The sequence below is a fragment of the Serinus canaria genome, chromosome 5, assembly GCF_022539315.1.
Source record: "Serinus canaria isolate serCan28SL12 chromosome 5, serCan2020, whole genome shotgun sequence".
NCBI lineage: Eukaryota > Metazoa > Chordata > Aves > Passeriformes > Fringillidae > Serinus > Serinus canaria.
Window position 1 is genome coordinate 50,339,555 of NC_066319.1, and position 20,333 is coordinate 50,359,887.

At 43.4% G+C, this 20,333-nt stretch overlaps 1 protein-coding gene across 1 annotated transcript; it reads right to left on the bottom strand.

The window, feature by feature from the left end:
* Positions 1–1,736: 1,736 nt before the first annotated feature.
* DEGS2 (delta 4-desaturase, sphingolipid 2) lies at positions 1,737–20,231 on the bottom strand. Its single transcript, XM_009101750.4, has 3 exons — positions 20,114–20,231; positions 10,932–11,674; positions 1,737–4,015 (listed from the first exon to the last, which is right to left on the bottom strand). Exons 1-3 carry the CDS (start codon positions 20,193–20,195, stop codon positions 3,872–3,874), a joined length of 969 nt encoding a protein of 322 aa, XP_009099998.1. The 5' UTR covers positions 20,196–20,231; the 3' UTR covers positions 1,737–3,871.
* Positions 20,232–20,333: the final 102 nt, after the last annotated feature.

Here is a 20,333-nt window from a genome sequence, read left to right on the forward strand (position 1 = left end):
CAGGCTTCCATAAAGATATTATTTTAAAAGCCAGGCCATGAGGATTGGTTTTGGGGGCAGAGCCTGATGCAGCAGCCCAGGAGAGCCTGTGAATGTCCCATTGGGAGCATGCAGGAGGGACAGCCAGCCTGCTACAGGAGACCCAGCAGAGGAGGCAGCATGGGTCCTGTTGGGCAGTCAGCTGTAAAATGTTACCTGTTCTGTTTTGGGGTGTTCTTCAGCGCTCTTCAAAGCAACCCAAATGCCTTTTACAAATGAGTCTTTTTCACAGTCTGGTTATACTGTAGATTAAATATGGGAGAAATGGGAGAAATCTGAGTTTAATGCAACAGTGAGCTCCAGACTGAGACTGATGTTTGTTAGCTGTTTAATGCCAGCTGAAGGCAAGAGAGAGGTTAAATAGCAGGATAAAGATTTCCACATGGGAACTAAAGCAAGAAGACACTGATGTGCACCACATTGCAACAACCCCAGGACCACAAAAAGGAGCCATCCCAGTATGAGCAACCCGGCCAAGCATCAGTAACAGCAGAGATTAGAATGCTCTGTTGCATAAATCTCTTACAGTAGCTCATGCATTTCCTAATTATAAACCCATTTAATGGCATACCTGATAATGGCAAGTACTCTTCAAAAGTGCTGCTTCTCAGGATCACATCTGTTTTGTGAAACTCTCCCATAACCCTGATTAAGGTTCTGGAGGTTGGTGCTTGGCATGGTTCGTGTTTTTCCTTGGAATGTGGCATTCTGCCTAAGGTCAGTAGTAACCATGTTGTACAGCCTGGATGTGGTATGCCCCTGTGTTAACATCAGCCAGCTGCTGCAAATGGGGTTTTCTTATTTTCTTCAATTACCTTTGCAGGCCTCATATAATTACAGCATAATAAAGTTTGCACAGGGACAATTAATAGTGGGAGCAAAGTGTGTGGGGTGGAAGGTGGAGCTTGGCAAGGGAGCAGTCCTGGCATCACTGCACCAGTTCCCAGCCTTCAGCTCCAATGACAGGGATGTGCAAGGTGGTTTATTTCCAGTAAAGACACTACCAGAGGATTCTCTCCTCCCAGACAGTAATTCCATTTGCCATCTGTCTCTGCAGAAAAGGGTGTTCTTTCATACTGGGCTTGTTGAGCCACTGCAACAGGGCAGGCCACAGGCATCTTACACAGCAGAAATCTAAGGGGACATCACTCTCCAATCCTCCCTTTCACACAGCTATTTGCCAGAGCCTGTGTGCCCAAACAATGAAGGAGATTTGGATCAATTTTTAAGCAGAAGAATAAAACTTTACATAGCTCTAACACACTTTTAACCCAGACCCATATGCCCTGAGGTTATGAAAAAAACCCCTCCTGCCAACATTACTGGTAGTAGCAAAGACAAGTGCCTGTGGAGAGAACAGGATCACAGCACCTCCAGCAGCACCCCAAATGCTGGAACTCAGCTGACATTGCACATCTGCAGGCACTGCAGGCTTCCAGCTGATTCCTGCTGAGATGGACAGTGCTGAGCAGGAGGAATGTGGGGCTGCCCAGGCTAAGCAAGTTGGAACCATGATGGAAATACTGATGGGAGGCAGGTGAAGAAGCAGCTGACAGTTTTGGTTGGCTCATTTACACCAGAGCCTCTGTATCAGGCTAGGTTAGTAGTCCACAGCACATGGGTGACTGGATCATGAAAGGTGAGTAAGGGAACTGCAGTATAAGGTCACTCATCAAAGAGGATAAGGACAACAGTCATACTGAGGAAGATAACACAATCTTTATTGTGGCTTTTATATTAACTTATTAAGTTGGACAAGAAAGTGGAGGAACAACTGCTGATGACACAGGAAACTGAATACATGATCAGAGTGCCAGCAAATCGGAAGTAAATGAATAAAAATCTGAAATTCCCTGACATAAGCACTGATACAAAGGTAATGGAAGTTCCTACAGCAGCACCTCTTCCTCTGGGAGAAAAGCAGCTTTAATAATTCAGATATAATGTCTTAAGTATGTTCATCACTGAGGAATCAGTAAAGGCTGAAGTACTGTAAGAAGCCTCATTCTTGCTCTTCTTGTCCAAAAGGACAAAACAGTATTGATGAATAAACTGGTGTTCAGCCCCTGTATTACAAAGGATCTTGATCTTGAGCAAGCCTGGATATTTATTTACCTGACTGCCAAAATCACATGGGTGTGGAAAATGGAGAATGGGGAAATGAAGGAGGAACCCAAATGGCTGCAGTTTAGCTCAGCTGCCTAGTGAACAGACAGACTTGCTCACTGGATCCAGTGCTGCTGAAGGAAGGAACAAAATCACGTTTCCTGAGGAAATCAGGCTTCCTGGGTGTAATACTCTGAGGGACAAATGAGGCAGCAGAGTAATCTTTTTCTTTGTCACAGCCACAGATTTCCAGAAGAGAAAAATCCAAACTGTTAGAGGGCTACAGGGCAATTATATATAAATGCATAATTCCTCTCTTTTAACCACTTTGTAAGGACAGAAATAATTTGCCAGTTTTCCATGGCAGAGGGAATTTACTAGATGGCATTTGAATTCCTGACTCCCAAGATATTGCGCTGCTTGAGAAAGGTTATGTTGTTTAAGGTTTTTGATGATACTGAATTATTGAGGGTAGCCAGAAGTTTATAATTGGAGAGGACAAGCAGGAAGATTTTAGTATGCCAGTGGGTGGAAATGAAAGATGAAGGTTAATGTCAATAGCACCAAGTAAGAGATACAGAGAGAGAAACGACCCCATCTCCATGTTCCAGGTCCACCCCCTTAACACCACCAGAGGCCATTTTATTTTCTTCCCAAATGTCAAGTTGTGCCCCTTGAATGACAGAGGAAAAGAATTGCCATTATTCTGAAAGCAGTTAGGAACAAATACCACCACGAAGATGAAGACATCTCCAAGTCTTCACTGACACATACTCCTAACTCCCATGTGCAGAAAGGGGTGTAATACAGAGGAGACCAAGAAAGATGACCAGGAATGCTAATAGTTTTGGCAAGGAAAAATTAAAACAAGAACCTATTCTTTCCCCAGAGTACTTACAGTAGGAAAAAGGGTGAGATACATGAAGTTATGAATACTGTTGAAAAGGTGAGTGAGAGGACCATCCAGTTCCTCAGAGGCACATTCATGCTGCTGATCAGGAAGCAGGTGGAACACTAAAAAAAGGATTTTTCCTTGCCACAGTTCAGATCTGTCAGTTAGCAATAGATTATATCCTAAGAATGGAAATTCATTCAAAAAAGGTTTAGACAAAGCTCTGGAATAAAGATCAAACTGCAGCTACTGAAATAATGTTACACACGTACAAAAATATAAAGATATTCCATTGCATATATAAAATTTCTGCTATTTGCAATTATCAGAAGATATTAGATTAGACAAGACATTGAGCTAAAAGCACCCTTGTGTTCTCCAGAGAGTATCATTTACTTCTGCATGCCAGTCTTCCCTGCTTCCACAGTCCTGTGCACACAGAGCATCTACTTCCAATCTGGAACCACGTGAAACCAGTCCTGAACTACAAACACACATGCTCATACATAACACACAACAAACATTCCCACCACAGACAAAGCTAAAACTTAGGCTTAGGCACATGTGTCCCTAGAAGTTAATTCTAAGCCTGGACCAAAGGTTCACCTAATCATAGTTCACTCTAATCTAGGTTCTGAGGGTTGCATATACAAATATCCTTTATTAAAAAGTATCAGTTGTCTAAAATTGCTTCATTTTCACACCCATCCTCTTGGCATAAGCAGCATGCACCAACTTCAATTCAGTACACACAAAGATCCTTCTATTTCTGCAGAAAACTGAAGTCATGGGAATGAACAAACACACGCCACTGAAGCAGGAGGAGCTACCCCGTTAGCTTTCCTTTGCCAGCTTGCACAGTCTCTTAACCCTTGAATAAGGACCAAGAGTGTCATCAAAAACAAAGTCCCACAGAACTCGAATCCAGGACTGGTGATGTGGGAGGTTATCATAATATTCTGCTGCAATCTTCTTCACCTGGAAGAAGAAGAGAGAGAATGAGTGTTTGGCTGCACAGAGTCAGGTGTGTTTCAACCTTCACACTCAGATCTGATAGCACAGCCATTACCTGAAGTTACCTGTTATTGCTTGTGAGCTTCTGAAGTTCAGCCAAGTGAGATGTACTCAAATGCATTTAGATACTTCTTAACAGATTTCTGATGTAAGTTTTGCCTCACAGTGTCATTATTTGAAAGGCGACGGATTGCTGCCTTCAGTCAGAACTATTTTGTCTCATTTCAGAGCTGGTGGGATCTCCACAATGAGAGATTCTTTATCCACTTTATCAATTGCCAAGACTCTAGCACACTATATTTAAAGCCCTGTTTGCCACTTGTAATATTCTTCTGTTGAGGGTTCTGGGTAAGAGAGAATTAACAACTGAGAAAATGACAGACACAGCCTTGCCTACACTTTGTTTTCTGCCCTGCATTCTGATACCATGATGCAAATCCAAGAGACGGGTTCCTCCAGCAGGCAAAGAAAATTGCAGGGGTGGTCTGTTCTCCTCAGTCTGATATTAAAAATACTGTAAGATTCATTATTCACAAGTCTAATAAATTTCATCCCTGCTACAATTCCCAAAGTCTTAAGACTGTTGCCATCAGTGAAGCACTGTGCATCATTGGGGTGGTACTTGTAGTGGGAGTTAGGCCAGAAAAAGAGGACAAAAAGGTTTCAAAGCTGGCAGGTTCAGGGGACTGTGAGGATTCCCAAGTTATCAGTTATTATTCCTGCTCCAACTAGATGCTTTGCTTTTTGAACACTTTTATGAAGCAGCAGAATCTGTAAACTACAGTACGCTTGCACATAACTGCTTGGGCATGGTTTTATTGCAGCTCCACCTTCTAGACAAACAAAGCTCTAGAATAGAGTAGTTTGTCTTGCTGGACAGCATGACTTCTCTCTTTAAAACCCTGCAGAATTTTAAAGCCAGCTACACTGAGCACAGTGCAGACTTCCAGTGAAGAGAGAAAGGGCTACACATAAATCACCATGCAGGAAGAGGGTCTCATCACCACCCGAGGTGAAATGGGGCAACCTTAACACAGCATTTAACTGCTTGTGAAAAGGTAAGAATTCCAGTGAAAGTTTAATTATAAACTAGTATGGCTCCCTGCTAATTACCTTATTAATTCAGCTTCCTAGCAGACACTTCTCTGTGAAATAGGTTGGCTAATGTACAAGAGTCATTAAGATCTTTTACCTCTGTACCTCTGTCCCTTACACACTCCTCGTGCTCCTGGCACGGTAGTGCTGTGCTAGAGATGGAAGATTCAGTTCAGGTCTGACAGTATTCTATCTTTCACTGAATACCTCCAACTTCTATCCTGCTTTAAAAGGATTGGTTTGTACTTCAAAGTGGTCAATTTTCAATGGTTAATTTTCAATTATATTCAGAAAATATCAGGATTTCTCCTTAGAGATATTTGTTAATGACAGGAAGGGAGGTGAATTTCAGGTTTCCAAGATCTCTGGAGATGCAGATTTGGTTCTCTGTGCTCTTTCTGTAACCCCAGTCAGAAATAATTTAATCTGGGTGTTGTATCCTCCCTTTTCTCAGTTGGGTAATTGAAATAGCCAGAGGATGACAGGGAGGACTATTTCAACAGTAAGCTCCCTTGAATGAAGGTCACTCATGAGGCCTGATGCAAACACAAAGGGGGGCTCAGCTACCCAGCTTCAAAAGTTTGACTCTAGCTCTTACATGGTCATTTCCTAGCACACAATTGCTTAGACCTTCCTTCCCGCCTCCATTTTAGAAATTCTGCTTGAATTCTGCTTTTCAACTGCAGTTTAGCCCTCATCTACACTACTCCAGTTCACATGGCAAGTCTACCATTTCCCTCTTTCCCAGAGTCCCATGAATTTCTTGCCCTCTGAACCAGAGCACGTTTTCTTAAGCAGTTACATTATCCTGAGGATCTCTTGACCATGTTCTATTCAGACCACTACAAGAGTTTCAGGAAGTTTTCCTATATTGCCCCTTGCACATGGAAGTAGAAGGCTGGAGATTCACAGAAATCAATTCAGCTCCTAGGAGCAATGTCTCTGGCTGTGTCCTCTGTCTCCAAAGGCTCCAAAGGAAAAGTAGTAGTGACAAAGGAGTTAAAAATGGCCCAGAGAAGAGGCCAATAAACAGCCTGTCTATGTTCAGCCCAATAGCTTCTGCAAACATGAGCAGCACCTTGTGCAGGAAGGCAGGCACCACTTGCACCACTGCAAGGTCTCTGGGCAGGCCAACTGTATGAGACGCACAGAAAATATGAAGAAGGGAAGGTGAAACTGCGATAAGAAATGGAGGAAAGAGAAAATTTCATGAATGCAGTTAGAGGAGGACTTCTGAAAGATTTTCTTATGGAAAAGAAGGAAATTTGGTAGATACACGTTCCCATTTTTCTGGCACAGGGCACGAAAGAATTTTAAAATATGTTTCTCTTTTATAATAGAGCTAAGCAAAAGTTTTCCAGCAAAATCTTTTCATTTTTCATTATTTCTTTCAGCATCTCCATACATAAAACAGAATTATCACCTTATCTACCAGAAAAACTGGATAGTGGGAGGGCAGTAATTGGGGTTTAATGCAGGTTCCCTTTTAAATGCAACATCATATGAAGAGTGGCTGAGGGAGCTGGGGTTGTTTAGCCTGCAGAAAAGGAGGCTCAGGGGAACTTTATCACTCTACAACTCTCTTGAAAGGAGGGTGTAACCAGGTGGGGCTCAGCCTCTTCTCCCAAGCAACAAACAGCAGGACAAGAGAAAAAAGGCTCAAGCTACACCTAGGGAGAAGGTTGGACATCAGAAAGAATTTCTTCACTGAGACTTGTCAAACATCAGAACAGTTGCCCAAGGAAGTGGTGGAGTCACCACCCCTGGAAGTGTTCCAGAAAGGACTCAACATGGCACTTTATCCTATGGTTTAGTTGATAAGGTGGTATTAGATCAAAGTTTGGACTCAATGATCTTGGAGGTCTTTTCCAGCCTTAATGGTTCTTTATCTATGGCTGGAAGAGTCACCCTCTCTCTTACAGTACAAAACCTGTAGATGGCAGTTTCCAGGTAGCAAGTTTTGTGGCCAGATCATAGATTGTCTTAAAGAGGATGGCACTGTAATTAAGTATTCCAAAATCCTGCTCTCTATATATTGCATGGTAGGTGATCCATTTCCTTCAACTCCTCCCTGCCTCCTTCCTTACAAATCTCAAGTGTAAGTCTTAACTCATTTCTAGTTTGTAAATGAAAACTGAGGCACATCTGGAGTGCTGTGCCCAGTTCTGGGCTCCTCAGTACAAGAGGGACATGGAGCTCCTGGAGTGAGTCCAGTGCAGGGTGCCAAAGTTGACTGAGGGACCAGAGCATCTCTTATGAGAAAAGGCTGATGGAGCTGGGCCTGTTCAGCCTCAAGAAAAAACAACTGAATGGGAACCTCATCAATATCTTTAAGTATCTGGAGGATGGGTCTCAAGAGAATGGATCCAGGCTCTTCTCAGTGCTACCAAGCAATAGGAAAGGTACAACAGGCAGACAGGACGTTCCACCTGAACATGATGAAGAACTTTACTGTGCAGTCACTGAGCACAAGAACAGAGAGGGTGCAGAGTCTCCCTCAGTGGGGATATTCAAGAACCATCTGGACACAATCCCGTGCCATGTGCTTCAAGATGACCCTGTTTGAGCAGGGAGGCTGAACCTCACCCATTCTGTGAATCTGTTATCATGGAAAGATAACAAGAGATTGCAAAGTCTGCAGGACAATTACTAGGCACTTGGCACATGGTATATTGAGGCTTTTCTTCAAGTAGGTCAAGGTGGCAGGGCAAGAAATGACATCTTTTGGACTGAAACTTTTGTTCTGGTTCTGTGCTTGTAGAGCACAGTGGCAGGACCCTACTCATACTCTTCATATCTGATAGGTACAAAAGTTAAATGCAGCCTAGTATTTCAGCATGGCTGTTACACACTCTTTGTCCTGGGGCTGTACAGAAACTAGAGATCCTTATGACACAAAGCTGCAAAACTACATTTAGAATGCTCAAAGGCTTATTACAAGAAGTTCCCTCTATAGTCTTACATCCCCACCACAGGATGGTGAGCACTGGAACTAGCCCTCCTGGCCATCATAGGGTTAATGAAATCTGCAATTCAAAACCAGCACATCTACCATGTTTTCCAGTCTTGTCTGTCTAATAAATCTGGTTTCATACCATGTCTTTTCCTTTTCCCACAGGTTTAATGAGTAACTAGTTTGCCCCCGGTAACATTGCTGCTTTTATTGCAGCTTCTAATGGAGTTCCTCCTTCTTCTCCAATCTCCTCTCTCCACAAGTATACTCTGTCCTTCAGACAATGAAGAATGGATCTCTTTACTCATTTGGTAAACAATGCAATATTTTATAGTTGTAAGACTTCATTCAAAGACTAATCTATTCTTAAGTCTAGAGGGGTTTTTCTTAGAGCAGGGCCCTCATTGCAAAGTTAAATTTCATGGTCTCTTGTGTAATCTCTCATTATACTAGTGGGACAAGTTCTTACTGCGCACCCATGTCACTCATCTTCAATATCCATAAGCTTATGAGCACAGCCTAATTCTTCCTCTTTCAAATCTGTCACAGTCATAGGGTAAAGGTCTTTCCAGTGGCAAACACATTACTCAGAATGTTCTGAATGACACACCTGTAACAAAGGAAAACGCTGAATTTACTTTCCTGATAACCAAGCTGAAAAACTAGTTACTTTCCAAGATTAAGATCCAGTTATTCTCAAATCCTATTTCTCCCCTGATCTCAATCATGAAGAATAGATCTTTAAAAATAGAGATCTTTACTCCACTTTATATTTGCCAATAATTAAAAATAAAAATAGTCTCGCTGAGAGATCATCCATATTACACAAGGCAACTATTAGAAATTCAAGTGTCTAAGAGATTAAATCTGTAAAAAAAAGATCTTTTTGAGTGAAAAAAAAATCTTTGCTCCTTTGCCAGGAGGTTAAGCAAAGTAGAGCAAGGTGAGGTTTCTTACCGCTATGAAGTACAAGATTTAAAGTTAATCAGAGAGGATCTGTTTCCTTATCTTTTTTCATCAGAGGGGCAGAGATTTTTTTTCTCATTTTGCAGAAAAGGGTACCAATTTGTTTTAATGGTCAAAGGATTTTCTATGGGAATTGTTTTGCCAAAGTAAATTAAAAAAATTCAAATAGAATTATTTTAATAGAATTTTTACTTTTTAATTGATCTCTTGTCAGACTCCCAAGTCTTCCATATAGTTCAGTCAGGCAGCAGTGATTGACAAGCCTGCTCTCTCCTCCACCAGCAGGGCAAGTCTCAGCTGCCAAAGAGCAAAACACACATGAGCACAAGCCCATGAAATTCAGCTAATAACTCCATCCTCTTTATGCAGGAGGGCAGACACTTTCAGCTGCTGCACTGCCTCAAGGAATTAGGCTGAACTATTTGTGGTGAGGGTGGAGAAGAGCTTTTCAGGTCTCAATCAGGGCTGGATTGCCCTGACAGTCCCAGCAAGTTCAATTAGTCACTCACCTCCCTTGTGCAGGATACTGAGCTAACCTCCTTCTCTTCTATTTTCATTTTGGTAATCTAAGTATCTAAGCCCATCTAACAAGTTTGAACATTTGATTCTAAAGCCAAACACATGCACTTCCCTGCTGGGCTATCAGGTGTATCAGGTGATGGGAGTGCCTCACAGGAGAGCTTCATATCCGAGTGTGGGCTGCTGCACCAGCTCCTCTGGGCCTCACCAGGAACAGGCAGTGTCTCCAGGACAGACCTCCAGCAGCAAAGGAATGAATGAAACACAATTGCAGGCTATAGAGAGGCTTCCCTCTCCCTTCTACACAAGAAAATCTCCCCTGGATTTGAATCTCCTCCCAGGGAGTGTTTCTGTGATGGAGAACATGAGCCCCTACAGCAGGGTTCGCCCAGCTATGCCATCACAGAAGTTGTATGTGGTATCAGTAGTGGTGGGGAGGTCACAGCTCCTGAGCCTCAGGCTCTACCTCCACCTCAAGTGGATATTGAGCAGCAGTTCCCAACTTTGCATCAGGCCACAGAAAGATGTTTCCTTCCTGTTACATCAGAGAACTCGTATGCAGGAGTCACCCCTGGAAGTCACGTACCCCTAACACTGCCAGCACCTGCTGAGGAGCCCTTGCATAAAACACACAAGAGCAGCTACACACCTGGAGGGAGATGGAAAACCATTCCTAGACACCTGGGCTTGGCAAATTTGATTCCCACAACTGATAAAACATAAACAAAAAGGGGTTTGCCTTTCAAAGGAGGAAAGCCACAGTGCTTTCCCAACACCAGACCAGGCCTCCTCAGTTTCTGTGGGTGGGGCAGGAGAGCTGAAAGGAGTCTCAGAGAGTGCAGCTTTATTTTCCAGTGCTACCTGTGTCAGGCTGGAACATGCCCCAAAAATTATGTCATCTCAAGACCAGAAAAATTTTCTTTGATGTTAATCAAGCAATAGAGTTAGCAGATTGATCATTAGACAAATTTAAAGTAGCAATTGCCACCTGCCTCCCTTTAGATGGGTCTTTAAACTTTCAGAGTCGAAGCTTGGTGGTTGAGGGATGTAAATCGAGACATTTAAAGCCTTGTTGGAGAATTTTATCATGCAAAAGGTATTCCTCAAGCCCTCTGAGGATCAGATGTTCTAGTTTGCATTAAATAAACTTAGTATTACAGCAGTTTGACAGCCATTTCTCTCAATCTCTGGCTTAAAATTAATCAGAAACAAATCCAAAAAACTGTCATCTTTTTTTCCCCTTCTTTTTCTTAAATTCATCAGTTGCTATGATTTGGAGTGTTTTCTTTGACACAGTTTAGCAGCTTTCATAAAAATCCATCTCACTCATGCTCATGCTCTACTTACCATGGGCAATCTGCATCCAGGAATGCTGGGGAAGTCATGGTGCTCCATGTGGTAGCCTACATTGAAGGTGAGCCAGTTCAGAGGTCCGTAATAAGAGTATGTCTCATACCCTTTTAGGAACATGTAGTGTTCTGCTATGAAGTGCCCAGAAATGGGATGAAAACCCAAGCAAAGAATACTACCTGCTATTAAGTAAATAACAGGTTTGAGCCCCCACAGGTAGTAAATGATGAGGTCTATAGCAAACTGGACGAGAGCATTGAGGATTTCCATCCGTGTAATTGCTTTGGGGTTCACATACAGCGGTCTCAGGCTGTAGAACAGAGGCTGCAGGAACAGCCACAGCAGCTTCCGAAGCGGCGTGCAGAAAAACCAGCCCTCAAAGTCTGTGGGGATGTCCACGTCCAGGCTGTCCCCTCCCAGGTAGCGGTGATGGTCAATGTGGTATTTCTTGAAGGAGGCAGAGTAGGGGATGCCGACGGGCAAGTTGGCAAAGATTGCGAACCATCGGTTCCACTTGGCCTGCTTGTTCCCAAAGGCCACGTTGTGTGAAATATCATGGATGGCGAGGGTCAGGGAGTGGTTGATGCAACCCCCAAAAGCATAAGCCCAGAAGAAAATCCACTTCCAAGATAAGTCTTTCACCAGGTAGCATGCCAGAAACTGCGTGAAAACCATTCCAGATACAATCCATTTTAAATGCGGATCTGGTCCCATCAGAGTCTTGATCTCTGGATACTTTGCTAAAGGGAAAAATGCCGAGAAAAACTTGGTTAGACATGATTAGGCAAACACAATCACCACTGTGACTTTCTGGTTTTATCACACGATGAATGAAGCCCTGGTTTTGTAAAATGTTAATTCCAAAGCAGGTTGCCACCATGGTGAAAGTTTTACTCGTTCCAGCATCATGTCCAGTTCTGATTGATATTGATATATATAGACAAACAAAAAAAAATACCCTGATGGCCTCTCTGTGGCATAATGTGCCTTTCCCACAATGAGTATTGCTTCACAGTGATGAGGAGTAATATGCCAAATCCTGCAGGACTTGAGCTCTAAGAAACACCTTCTGTCATGTTATTAAGTTTTTTATGTCCTTTTGTATTTTGCTCAGATGTTATTTTCCACTAAAGGGATACAACTGCTTTCTCTGTAGCCCTTTTCAGGCCGCTGTTTCAAACACACAAGCAGAGGAGAGAGCTGAGCAACAGGCTCACCAGGTTTTGCTCTGTGGTTAGATGACAAACACAGCACTTTAAAAAAATTCCTAATTGTTTGAGTGTTTACCAGTGCTCACAACAGGTAGAACTGTTCATGCATGGTAACATCACAGTAAAGACAGTAATATTATCAGGATTTTGTACAACATGGCAAATTTTTCTCTCTTCCCATGTCACATACCAAAAGCAGGCATAAAAGCCACATAGATTATCACACAACAGCTTCATAAGACCTCACAAATACTGCAGTACAGTAGAGACCTGGGCTAGGCCTGACTCATGTCAGGCCAGGACCAGATTCTTGATCTTCAGTCCCACCAGCCATTAATCTGTCCTTTAAAAAGAAACTAAAATACAGAGTACAGCTGATCCTCTAGATGCTGTTCACTGCTTCACATCTCTTTGCAAAGCCACACTTCTCACTTCCAGAATTAAGAAGTGTGCCTTATGGCTTTTAGCCACGTACTGACCTCCCTCCTTTAACTCATACTTTGCATTTCTCAGTAATTGCAGCTTACACAGATAAGTGCACAGGGAAGTCACTCATTCTGAACCCTGAGGTTACACAGTGTCCCTGTGAGTTTCATGGGCCCATTTTATGAATAGAAAAGTAAACATCATCTGACTGTCACAGTATAATACAATAAAATCAGATTACAATGATCTGCATCTATGCAGCTGTGTCTACTATAAACAAAAGCTGGAGAAAATACATGTAATTTATGTGACCTTGAAAGCAGTGGCAGATATTGAGTGCTGGGTGCAGAGAAGGATTTTGTAGAAGGGAACCTCAAGAAATTTACAGAAACTCAAAAAGATGAAGTGCTACTTGAAGGTTAATATGGTCATGCTTTGCAACCATTCCAACAACCCTTGAGCCTCTTGGCCAGCTTCAGCCCATCTTGACAGAAATTAGAGATTACAAAGATTAGAAAAGTGCTGTGGAAGATGAGGACAAAGCAGGTATACTCAGATCTTCTGAGGATAAGGAGGCCAAGGTCACCATGAGGAGTATTCAGGCAAGAGAGAGATTTTCTAAGTGCTGGGAAGCTGTAGTGAAAGTTCATCTCTTTTTAAAGTCAGACAAATATTTAGACAAAAATCTCCAGAAACTCCAGGGGTTGTGGTGGTTTTTTTGGGTTTTTTTTGTTTGTTTGTTTTGTTTTGCTGTTTTATTTTTTGTTGTTGTCTTCACCATTCTCAAAATTATATTTTTCACACGAATAAAAAATAAACCATATAACAAAACCAATAACAATAAAGTTAACATGCCAAAAGTTGCTCTCTGGTACCTGAATAGGTACTTTATCTTTACACAAAGTGCTGCTTATGCTAAGTTTACTCTAAAGTACAAGAATATAACAGCCTGGTCAGAAAGACAGTTACAGGCATGCAGTTTTATATAGCTTAATCTCTTTCTTAGGGGCATCTGTCCAAAAGCCAGAAAGGCTTTAATAAGTCAAACCACCTCAAATGTTGTCACATCATGGGGCTGGTAGAAATAAGTTACTGCAATCACCAGAAGAAATTAAACGTAAAACAACCAAATCTGCTCCTCAGCCTGGTCAAATTGAGGTCACAATGACCCCCAATGAAAACAAAACAAAACAAAAAAACAAAAAAACAAACAAACAAACAAAAAAAAAAAAAAAAAAAACAAAAACAAAACAAAAAAAAGACATGGGAAAATTGCTAAGAGATACTTCATATTGTCATTTGAAAATAATGGAAGTTTTTGACCTATTTATTTCTGTGGCAGCCAACAAGGACTGCAGATTCCATTTAAAAGGTTCCAGAGCTGTTGCTGCCAAACAGCAGCAATAGTATATGCAAGCAGCAATGCAGGCAGGTTGCACTTATCACAGGTGACAGCTACTAAGTAACTTGCCAAGGTTTAATATTAAATTCAACACATGATTAACTCCAACAGTAAATTTTTGCATACTAGTCAAACCACAATACTGTGGCTGTTTATCATTAATACTGATAAAAGCACGAAACCATGGCATGGAAAAATTCAGGTTTCTCCTCACAGGGAAACCACGGCTTGGGCAGGGGGGTGGATGAAGGCATGGACACACATCACAGGACAGGACACAACACCACTTGGTTCCATGCAGTTATGGGACTGCATGGGACCAAGTTTTGCCCTTTGTAGTCCAATGAGAACAGGAGACCCAGCTGCTCTGGAGTCTGCACAGCACATCTTCCAGCCTCCAGCTCACTGAGGAAGTCTGTAAGCTCAGGCCAGCAGATAGGTTATCCATGTGTGCTGCTCCTAGTCTGAGTTCTTGTCCAGACTGAGCCACTATACTGCTGTGAGAGGCTGGGCACACTGGTGTACATGTTCAGCAGTGCACAAGGTCTCTCTGCTCCACAATGATTCCCCACTCTTACAAGTCAAGAGAGAACAAATGCTGCAAGTATATTTCCAGAAGGGTTCACAATTCTGAAACGACCCATTTACTGAATTAACTTTTCACAGAGATGACTCCACTGCTCTACACATCTTTTGAGAGGCAAGTCTCACTCCCCAAGAGCCTAACCTGACAAATTAATCTGACTGTGTATTTTGTTCCATTGATGCTTCTCTCTGGAGATCCAAGAGCCCTCACCATGGCCCTACAGTGATCCTCAGCTAGGGCTGGAGCAATTGTTCCTGGACAGGTCATTGGCTGCCAGGTCTTGCTGCTCCTCCTCAAGAGACAGCAAATACCTTGTTCTGAACTCTCACTCATCCTCTGTCCTACTGATCCTGTCCCTGAGATAACTCAGGCAAGTCCCAGTGATGGCACCAGTCACAATTTCTCATTGATGTGACATCACATACTTCACCCTTGCATATTTTGGTACACATGGGATTGAAAGTGAACAAGAGCAGGAGCTACCCACAGAGACAGTGGTGATGGAGGCTTAAAGGAGCAGCAGCCCTGCCCACATCCATGAGAAGCTACTAGTAAAAAGAGAAGAAATTTAATTTCTTAATTTTCCTTTCTTTTCACCCCAGGTGCAGCATACTGGTACAGTCAAAGTGGGCATACTCCTCAGCATAAGGCACTTAAGACGTTTGTTAAAGGGAAGCAGGAAAAAAAAACCATAAATCTGTGATGCTGCTGTCCTGGGCTGCATTCTGTTGATTATGAGTCCCTGCCAAAACAGATAAAAGGGACACTAGGCACAGGATGTAAATTTTACTACTCCATGTCCTATGCTGGAGCTGGTATTTGTACCAAGTGAATACCCAAAACAAAAGAAGAAAGTTTACTAACATCAGAGTGTTTTGCCTTGTAGCAGCTCAGCTCAAAAGCACAGCACAGCACACCCAAGTCCCCAGTGAATGACATGGATGAGCTGAAGCAAGTCCAGAGGAGGGCTGAAAACTGTCAGAGTGCTGGAGCACCTCTTCAGTGAGGAAAGGCCAAGAGAGTCAAGAATGCAGGCTGTTCAGCCTGGAGAGGAAAAGGCTTTAGGAAGACCTTATTGCCTTTCAACATCTAATGGGGGTTTTTAGGAATGATGGGGACTGACTGTTTAATAGGGCTTGTTGTGATAGGTCAAGGGGTAATAGTTCCAATCTAAAAGAGAAGACATTTAATCTAGACATAAGGAAGGAATTTTTTACAATGAGTGTGGTGAAACACTATCACAGGTTGCCCAGAGAGGTTCCAGGTGCCTCATCCCTGGAAACATTCAAGGACAGGTTGATTTGGGCTCTGAACAACCTGATCTAGTTGATGATGTAGCTGGTACTCAATATATTGCATGATTGTATTATTAATTCCATTATTAATTCAAACAATGCATGAATAAAGACACAGGTAGGATATACAGAGGACAATATGCATGACAACCCCTTCTGGTTTTTCAGAGTCTCCTGTGAAAAAGCCCCTCTGGTACACAAAATAATAAGAAACATTTTTGGCCCAGCTAATTACACTGAAGTTTTATATGCCCACTGTGCAAGGACAAGTGTCTTGTCTTTGTCACCCACAAACTTCTAAATATCTTAGTGCTAGTTGGTCCAAGGGCAGTGGGTCACCCAGAAGTGGCCACCACAGGGAAAGTACCGCAGTGGTGCCACTCTGCCTGTGTCCACAGAGGTGGATGATGTCAGCACATCACTATGTCAGCAGCTGTAACCTGTTTGCTTACATTTGTTTATTAGCTAGTGCAGAGTAAAAGGGTGTAGGAATACTAGAAAGATGGCTTCCAGCTCCTTCTGAAAAATATCTAATATGGACTAAGCTGAAGCCTTGGGTTGTACTTAATACATTTCCCATGGAAGACCACAGATGCTTAAATCAGTCACTTTCTGCCTATGTGATTCATTTCAAAGGTGATGGCCACAGGGAAGTGGCATGAGCACTGGGACAGCAGCTCTTCTGTGTGCTCATCAGAGGGTGTTCACAATCAGGGGCAGCTCTGTGCCCACACACTGCAGCATAAAGGACAAACATCATTTCTTCACCTGAAGCACTTGTACTTCAGAGCTTTGATTTAAGCTAGAGACATAATATATTGCATATTTCAGTAGGTACAACTTATCAGAATTTTCATAAAAGTGAGGTTTAAAAAGAGACAGCTGGAAGAAATTGCAGGTTAATCTCTAAATAAGAGAGAAGAGCTGGAAGCTAAATAATGCTAAAATAAAATGGATTTTGACTTTTTAATTTTGTTCTACCTATCCCCATGAGCTAACATCAGCCTTCCTACAGGATAAAGTACACATAAAACACTTGTACCATCTTCACTCCAAAATAACTTGCCAAAAAACTAATTACATAACTATTAAGCATTCTTGTATGTTAGATCATATTCAGATGTTCCTGGTCTATCCTGAGCAACATTGATTCAGCTCTCATCCTCAGCAGTAAACAAGTGCTTCCCTAAGGATCCTGTGAGGCAAGGCATTTTCTGTCTAACTTACAGTAATTTTTGTAATTTATTACAGCCCATGGCACAAATACCATCTCACTCTTCCCATGTCACAACATATTGCTCATTGCTTGCATTTGGGAAATTGTTTGCAGGTGAAATGACTAGACATTGTAGGATTATGGTGTTACCTGCATTTAAGCAATGATTTTTTCATCTGTCAAGAGTGAAAAGCCATCAACGCTTCCCACTGAGCAAGAGCATAGCTACTCCGAGTCTTTCACTCCAAGAAATCCTTACAAGCAGAAATCCTATTTCTACTAGATGGTCTTTCTATGTTATATAGAGAGACCATCTAGTAGAAATAGGATCTCCCCCTAATTGCATTTTTGTAACTATACGGAAATGCTAAGCAGATCTAGATGAACAAACTTTTTCATCAGGAAGGTTTTAACCAGATCTTTCCCTAACAGAGCTTACTGCAGCATTACACAAATCCCAGTCCTGACACAAGGCAGTAACAGGCTTTTCATAAACAAGACAGCGAGAGAATAGCAATGAAACCATTCCATTTCATAAACTGCAAAGCGTGAATAACGTGTTCAGGAACATGCATAACGTGATCAGGGTCCAAGTGCCAGCTTGGCAAGAGATCTCCACTCTAAGTCAGAAGCAGTTGCACACAGACAGTACTAAGCACAAGCTACATTTTAATACCTAGAGACTACAAAGAGATAAGAGAGACAACATCTCCTCTCCCTTGTGCAAAATGTTGATCTGTTTGCTGGTATAATTACAGCCTTTAGGAATGACAAGCCTCATGTAGTGCAGCAGTGTCCTGCCACAAAGCCAGTTTCCAGCCAGCCCAGCTGACAAACACTGCTCACAGCTCTGTGGCTCAACTGGAACCAGTTGCCCAGAGAAGCTGCGATGGCCCATCCCTAGAAGTGTTCAAGGACAGGTTGGGTGGGGCTCTGAGCAACCTGAGCTAGCAAAGGATGTCCCTGCCCATGGTAGGGAGACTGGACTCAGGGAGCTCTCATTCAGACACAGCCACTGACCACAAAAACCTTACAGACACCTGGGCTATGAACTCTTAAGCCGGGATAAACAAATTTGTGATGAACTTTTTTTACCTGTCAGATGCTCTATAGCAACATATTGGGACAGCAGCCCAGAAAACACCACTTATGTGGAAAGAAACTGCCTTATGTCTTTGCCAGTTTGCCTTTTCGGTTTTTCTCCTAACAGGTAATTTCCATTTGTATTTAAACGAAGTAGCCATGCCTGAGAGAGACCAACATTTTAAAAAGCTGCAGCCCAGAGAACAATCAAGTTTCAGTGCTTAGCAACTAAATCATTAACCTATTGGGAAGGAAATAGTTCCTTTACCAGCATGGAATGCTGTCCCCAAGGCATTGTTGTATACAAAAATGTAAAATACATAGATTTTTATAGATATTTGTTCATATGTATTTAAGATTCTTACTGTGTACTCCAGCTTAGCAGATACTAAACACTTTGGTAACTAGATACTCTGAATACTAGGTGACCTTAGGCTTTGAATAATAGAGTGAGGATCATTATACAAATATTGTGTGGTATATTATGATAGTTTCAGTAACTTTTGGTAGCATTTTGGTATTTGTGACACTAGCTTTATAGTCCATTCCACCTTATCAGACACAGATCATTCATGTCTCTCTTTCCATGCTGTATTTCTCTCTGCCCTTCCTTCCACTCCCACAGCTGGGGCAGGGGAAACTGTAAAGGAGATGGACCTTGATTCCATTTGCTTGTTCTTAACTCAAAGAGGGGTGGGCAAAACCTCTGCAAGTGTGCTGCTGAAGAGTCCTAAAAAGAGCTTGCTGCAACAAGGGAGTCCAAGTACCTCTTTACATCTTCTTCATGGTTTGCACTCTCCATTCTACAGCAAAACCAAAACCACAAGTGAGCAGCAAGGGCAGACACCCACCATACACCCTCCCACCCTCAGCTCACCAAAATGTAGTCCCCTTGACTGAAGGAATGAGGAGCACAACAGCAAGAATAATTTGCTATACTGATATCATTATTACATAGTAAAATAATCATTATTTTCCTGGATGTAATTCAAACCTGGACGTGAATATTCCACCACTGCAACTATACCGGAAATGTTTTTGTAATTTAGATTAATCCTGGATTAATCTGTAGGATTGTGGGGGAGGTAAAAAACTGCACCTAATTGCTATATACCTTGTGCAACAACTCAGTCAGAAGTTCCACTGCCTTTTGATAAAAGTTCTTTAAAAACTTTATCCTACTCATAAGAGGGAAGAAAACAAAACGATCAACCCGCCCAAATGAAAAGAGGGGGGGAAAAATCAAAATCTTTTTTATTAATAAAAAATTGAAAATGTATTTTTAGGAGATACAAAATAATATTCTGTGACAACTGTGAATTATCAGTTATTCTCGAAAACGATCTTCGGAATAGCCCAAACGCCCCACAAAAGTAAGCCTGCCGACCCACCACACTCCGTGCGCAGTTAAGCGCTACGTGTACAACACGAAAGTTCAGGAGTGTACCTTGCCCCGACAAGCAGCAGGGATTTGCTATTGTCCTCCAGCAGATCGGACCCGCATCTCCGTTTACTTTCATGCTCTACCCAGGCACCGGGAGGGAACACGTGCCCGCAGGAGGGCTCCCAGCCCGCGCCCGCGGCACAGCACCCCCCGACGGCAGCGGCCGCTGCCGGGGCGCGGTGCGGGCAGGCGGGCGCTGGGCACAGCCTGTGCCGCCCCGCCGCCGCTGCCACCCGGTGACCCGGCTCGGCGCAGCCGGGCTCGATTCAGCCGCGGCATCCCCGCCACCGCCTCCAGAAGGCAGAGAGTTGGGAGCGCTGCACTCCTCGGGGGACACACCCAGCAGCCCACCGGGCTGCGGCACTCCCTCTCCGCAGTCTGGACACCAGCCCGAGCCGCACCGACACCGGCGGTCCCGGCGCGAACCCCCCGCCCCGCCCGTCTCTTCCCGTCTAGCAGCGCAGCCCAGCCCGGCTGCCCGAGCCGCCGCGGCCGCTCCCGGACTCCCTGTCGTACCCAGGATCTCCTTCCTGCGCTGCGTGTGGGGCTGCTCCGTGTAGACCCACTCGAAGTCCCCGCGGGTGACACAGTTCCCCATGGCGCCTGCTGCGCCCCGCGCCGCGCTGCCCTTATAGCTCCGCGCCCGCGGAGGGGCGGCTCCTCCGCCCGCGCCCGCCCCGCGCCCGCCGCAGGCGGGCACCGGGACAGCTCCGCGGCTTCGCTCGGGCGGCAGCAG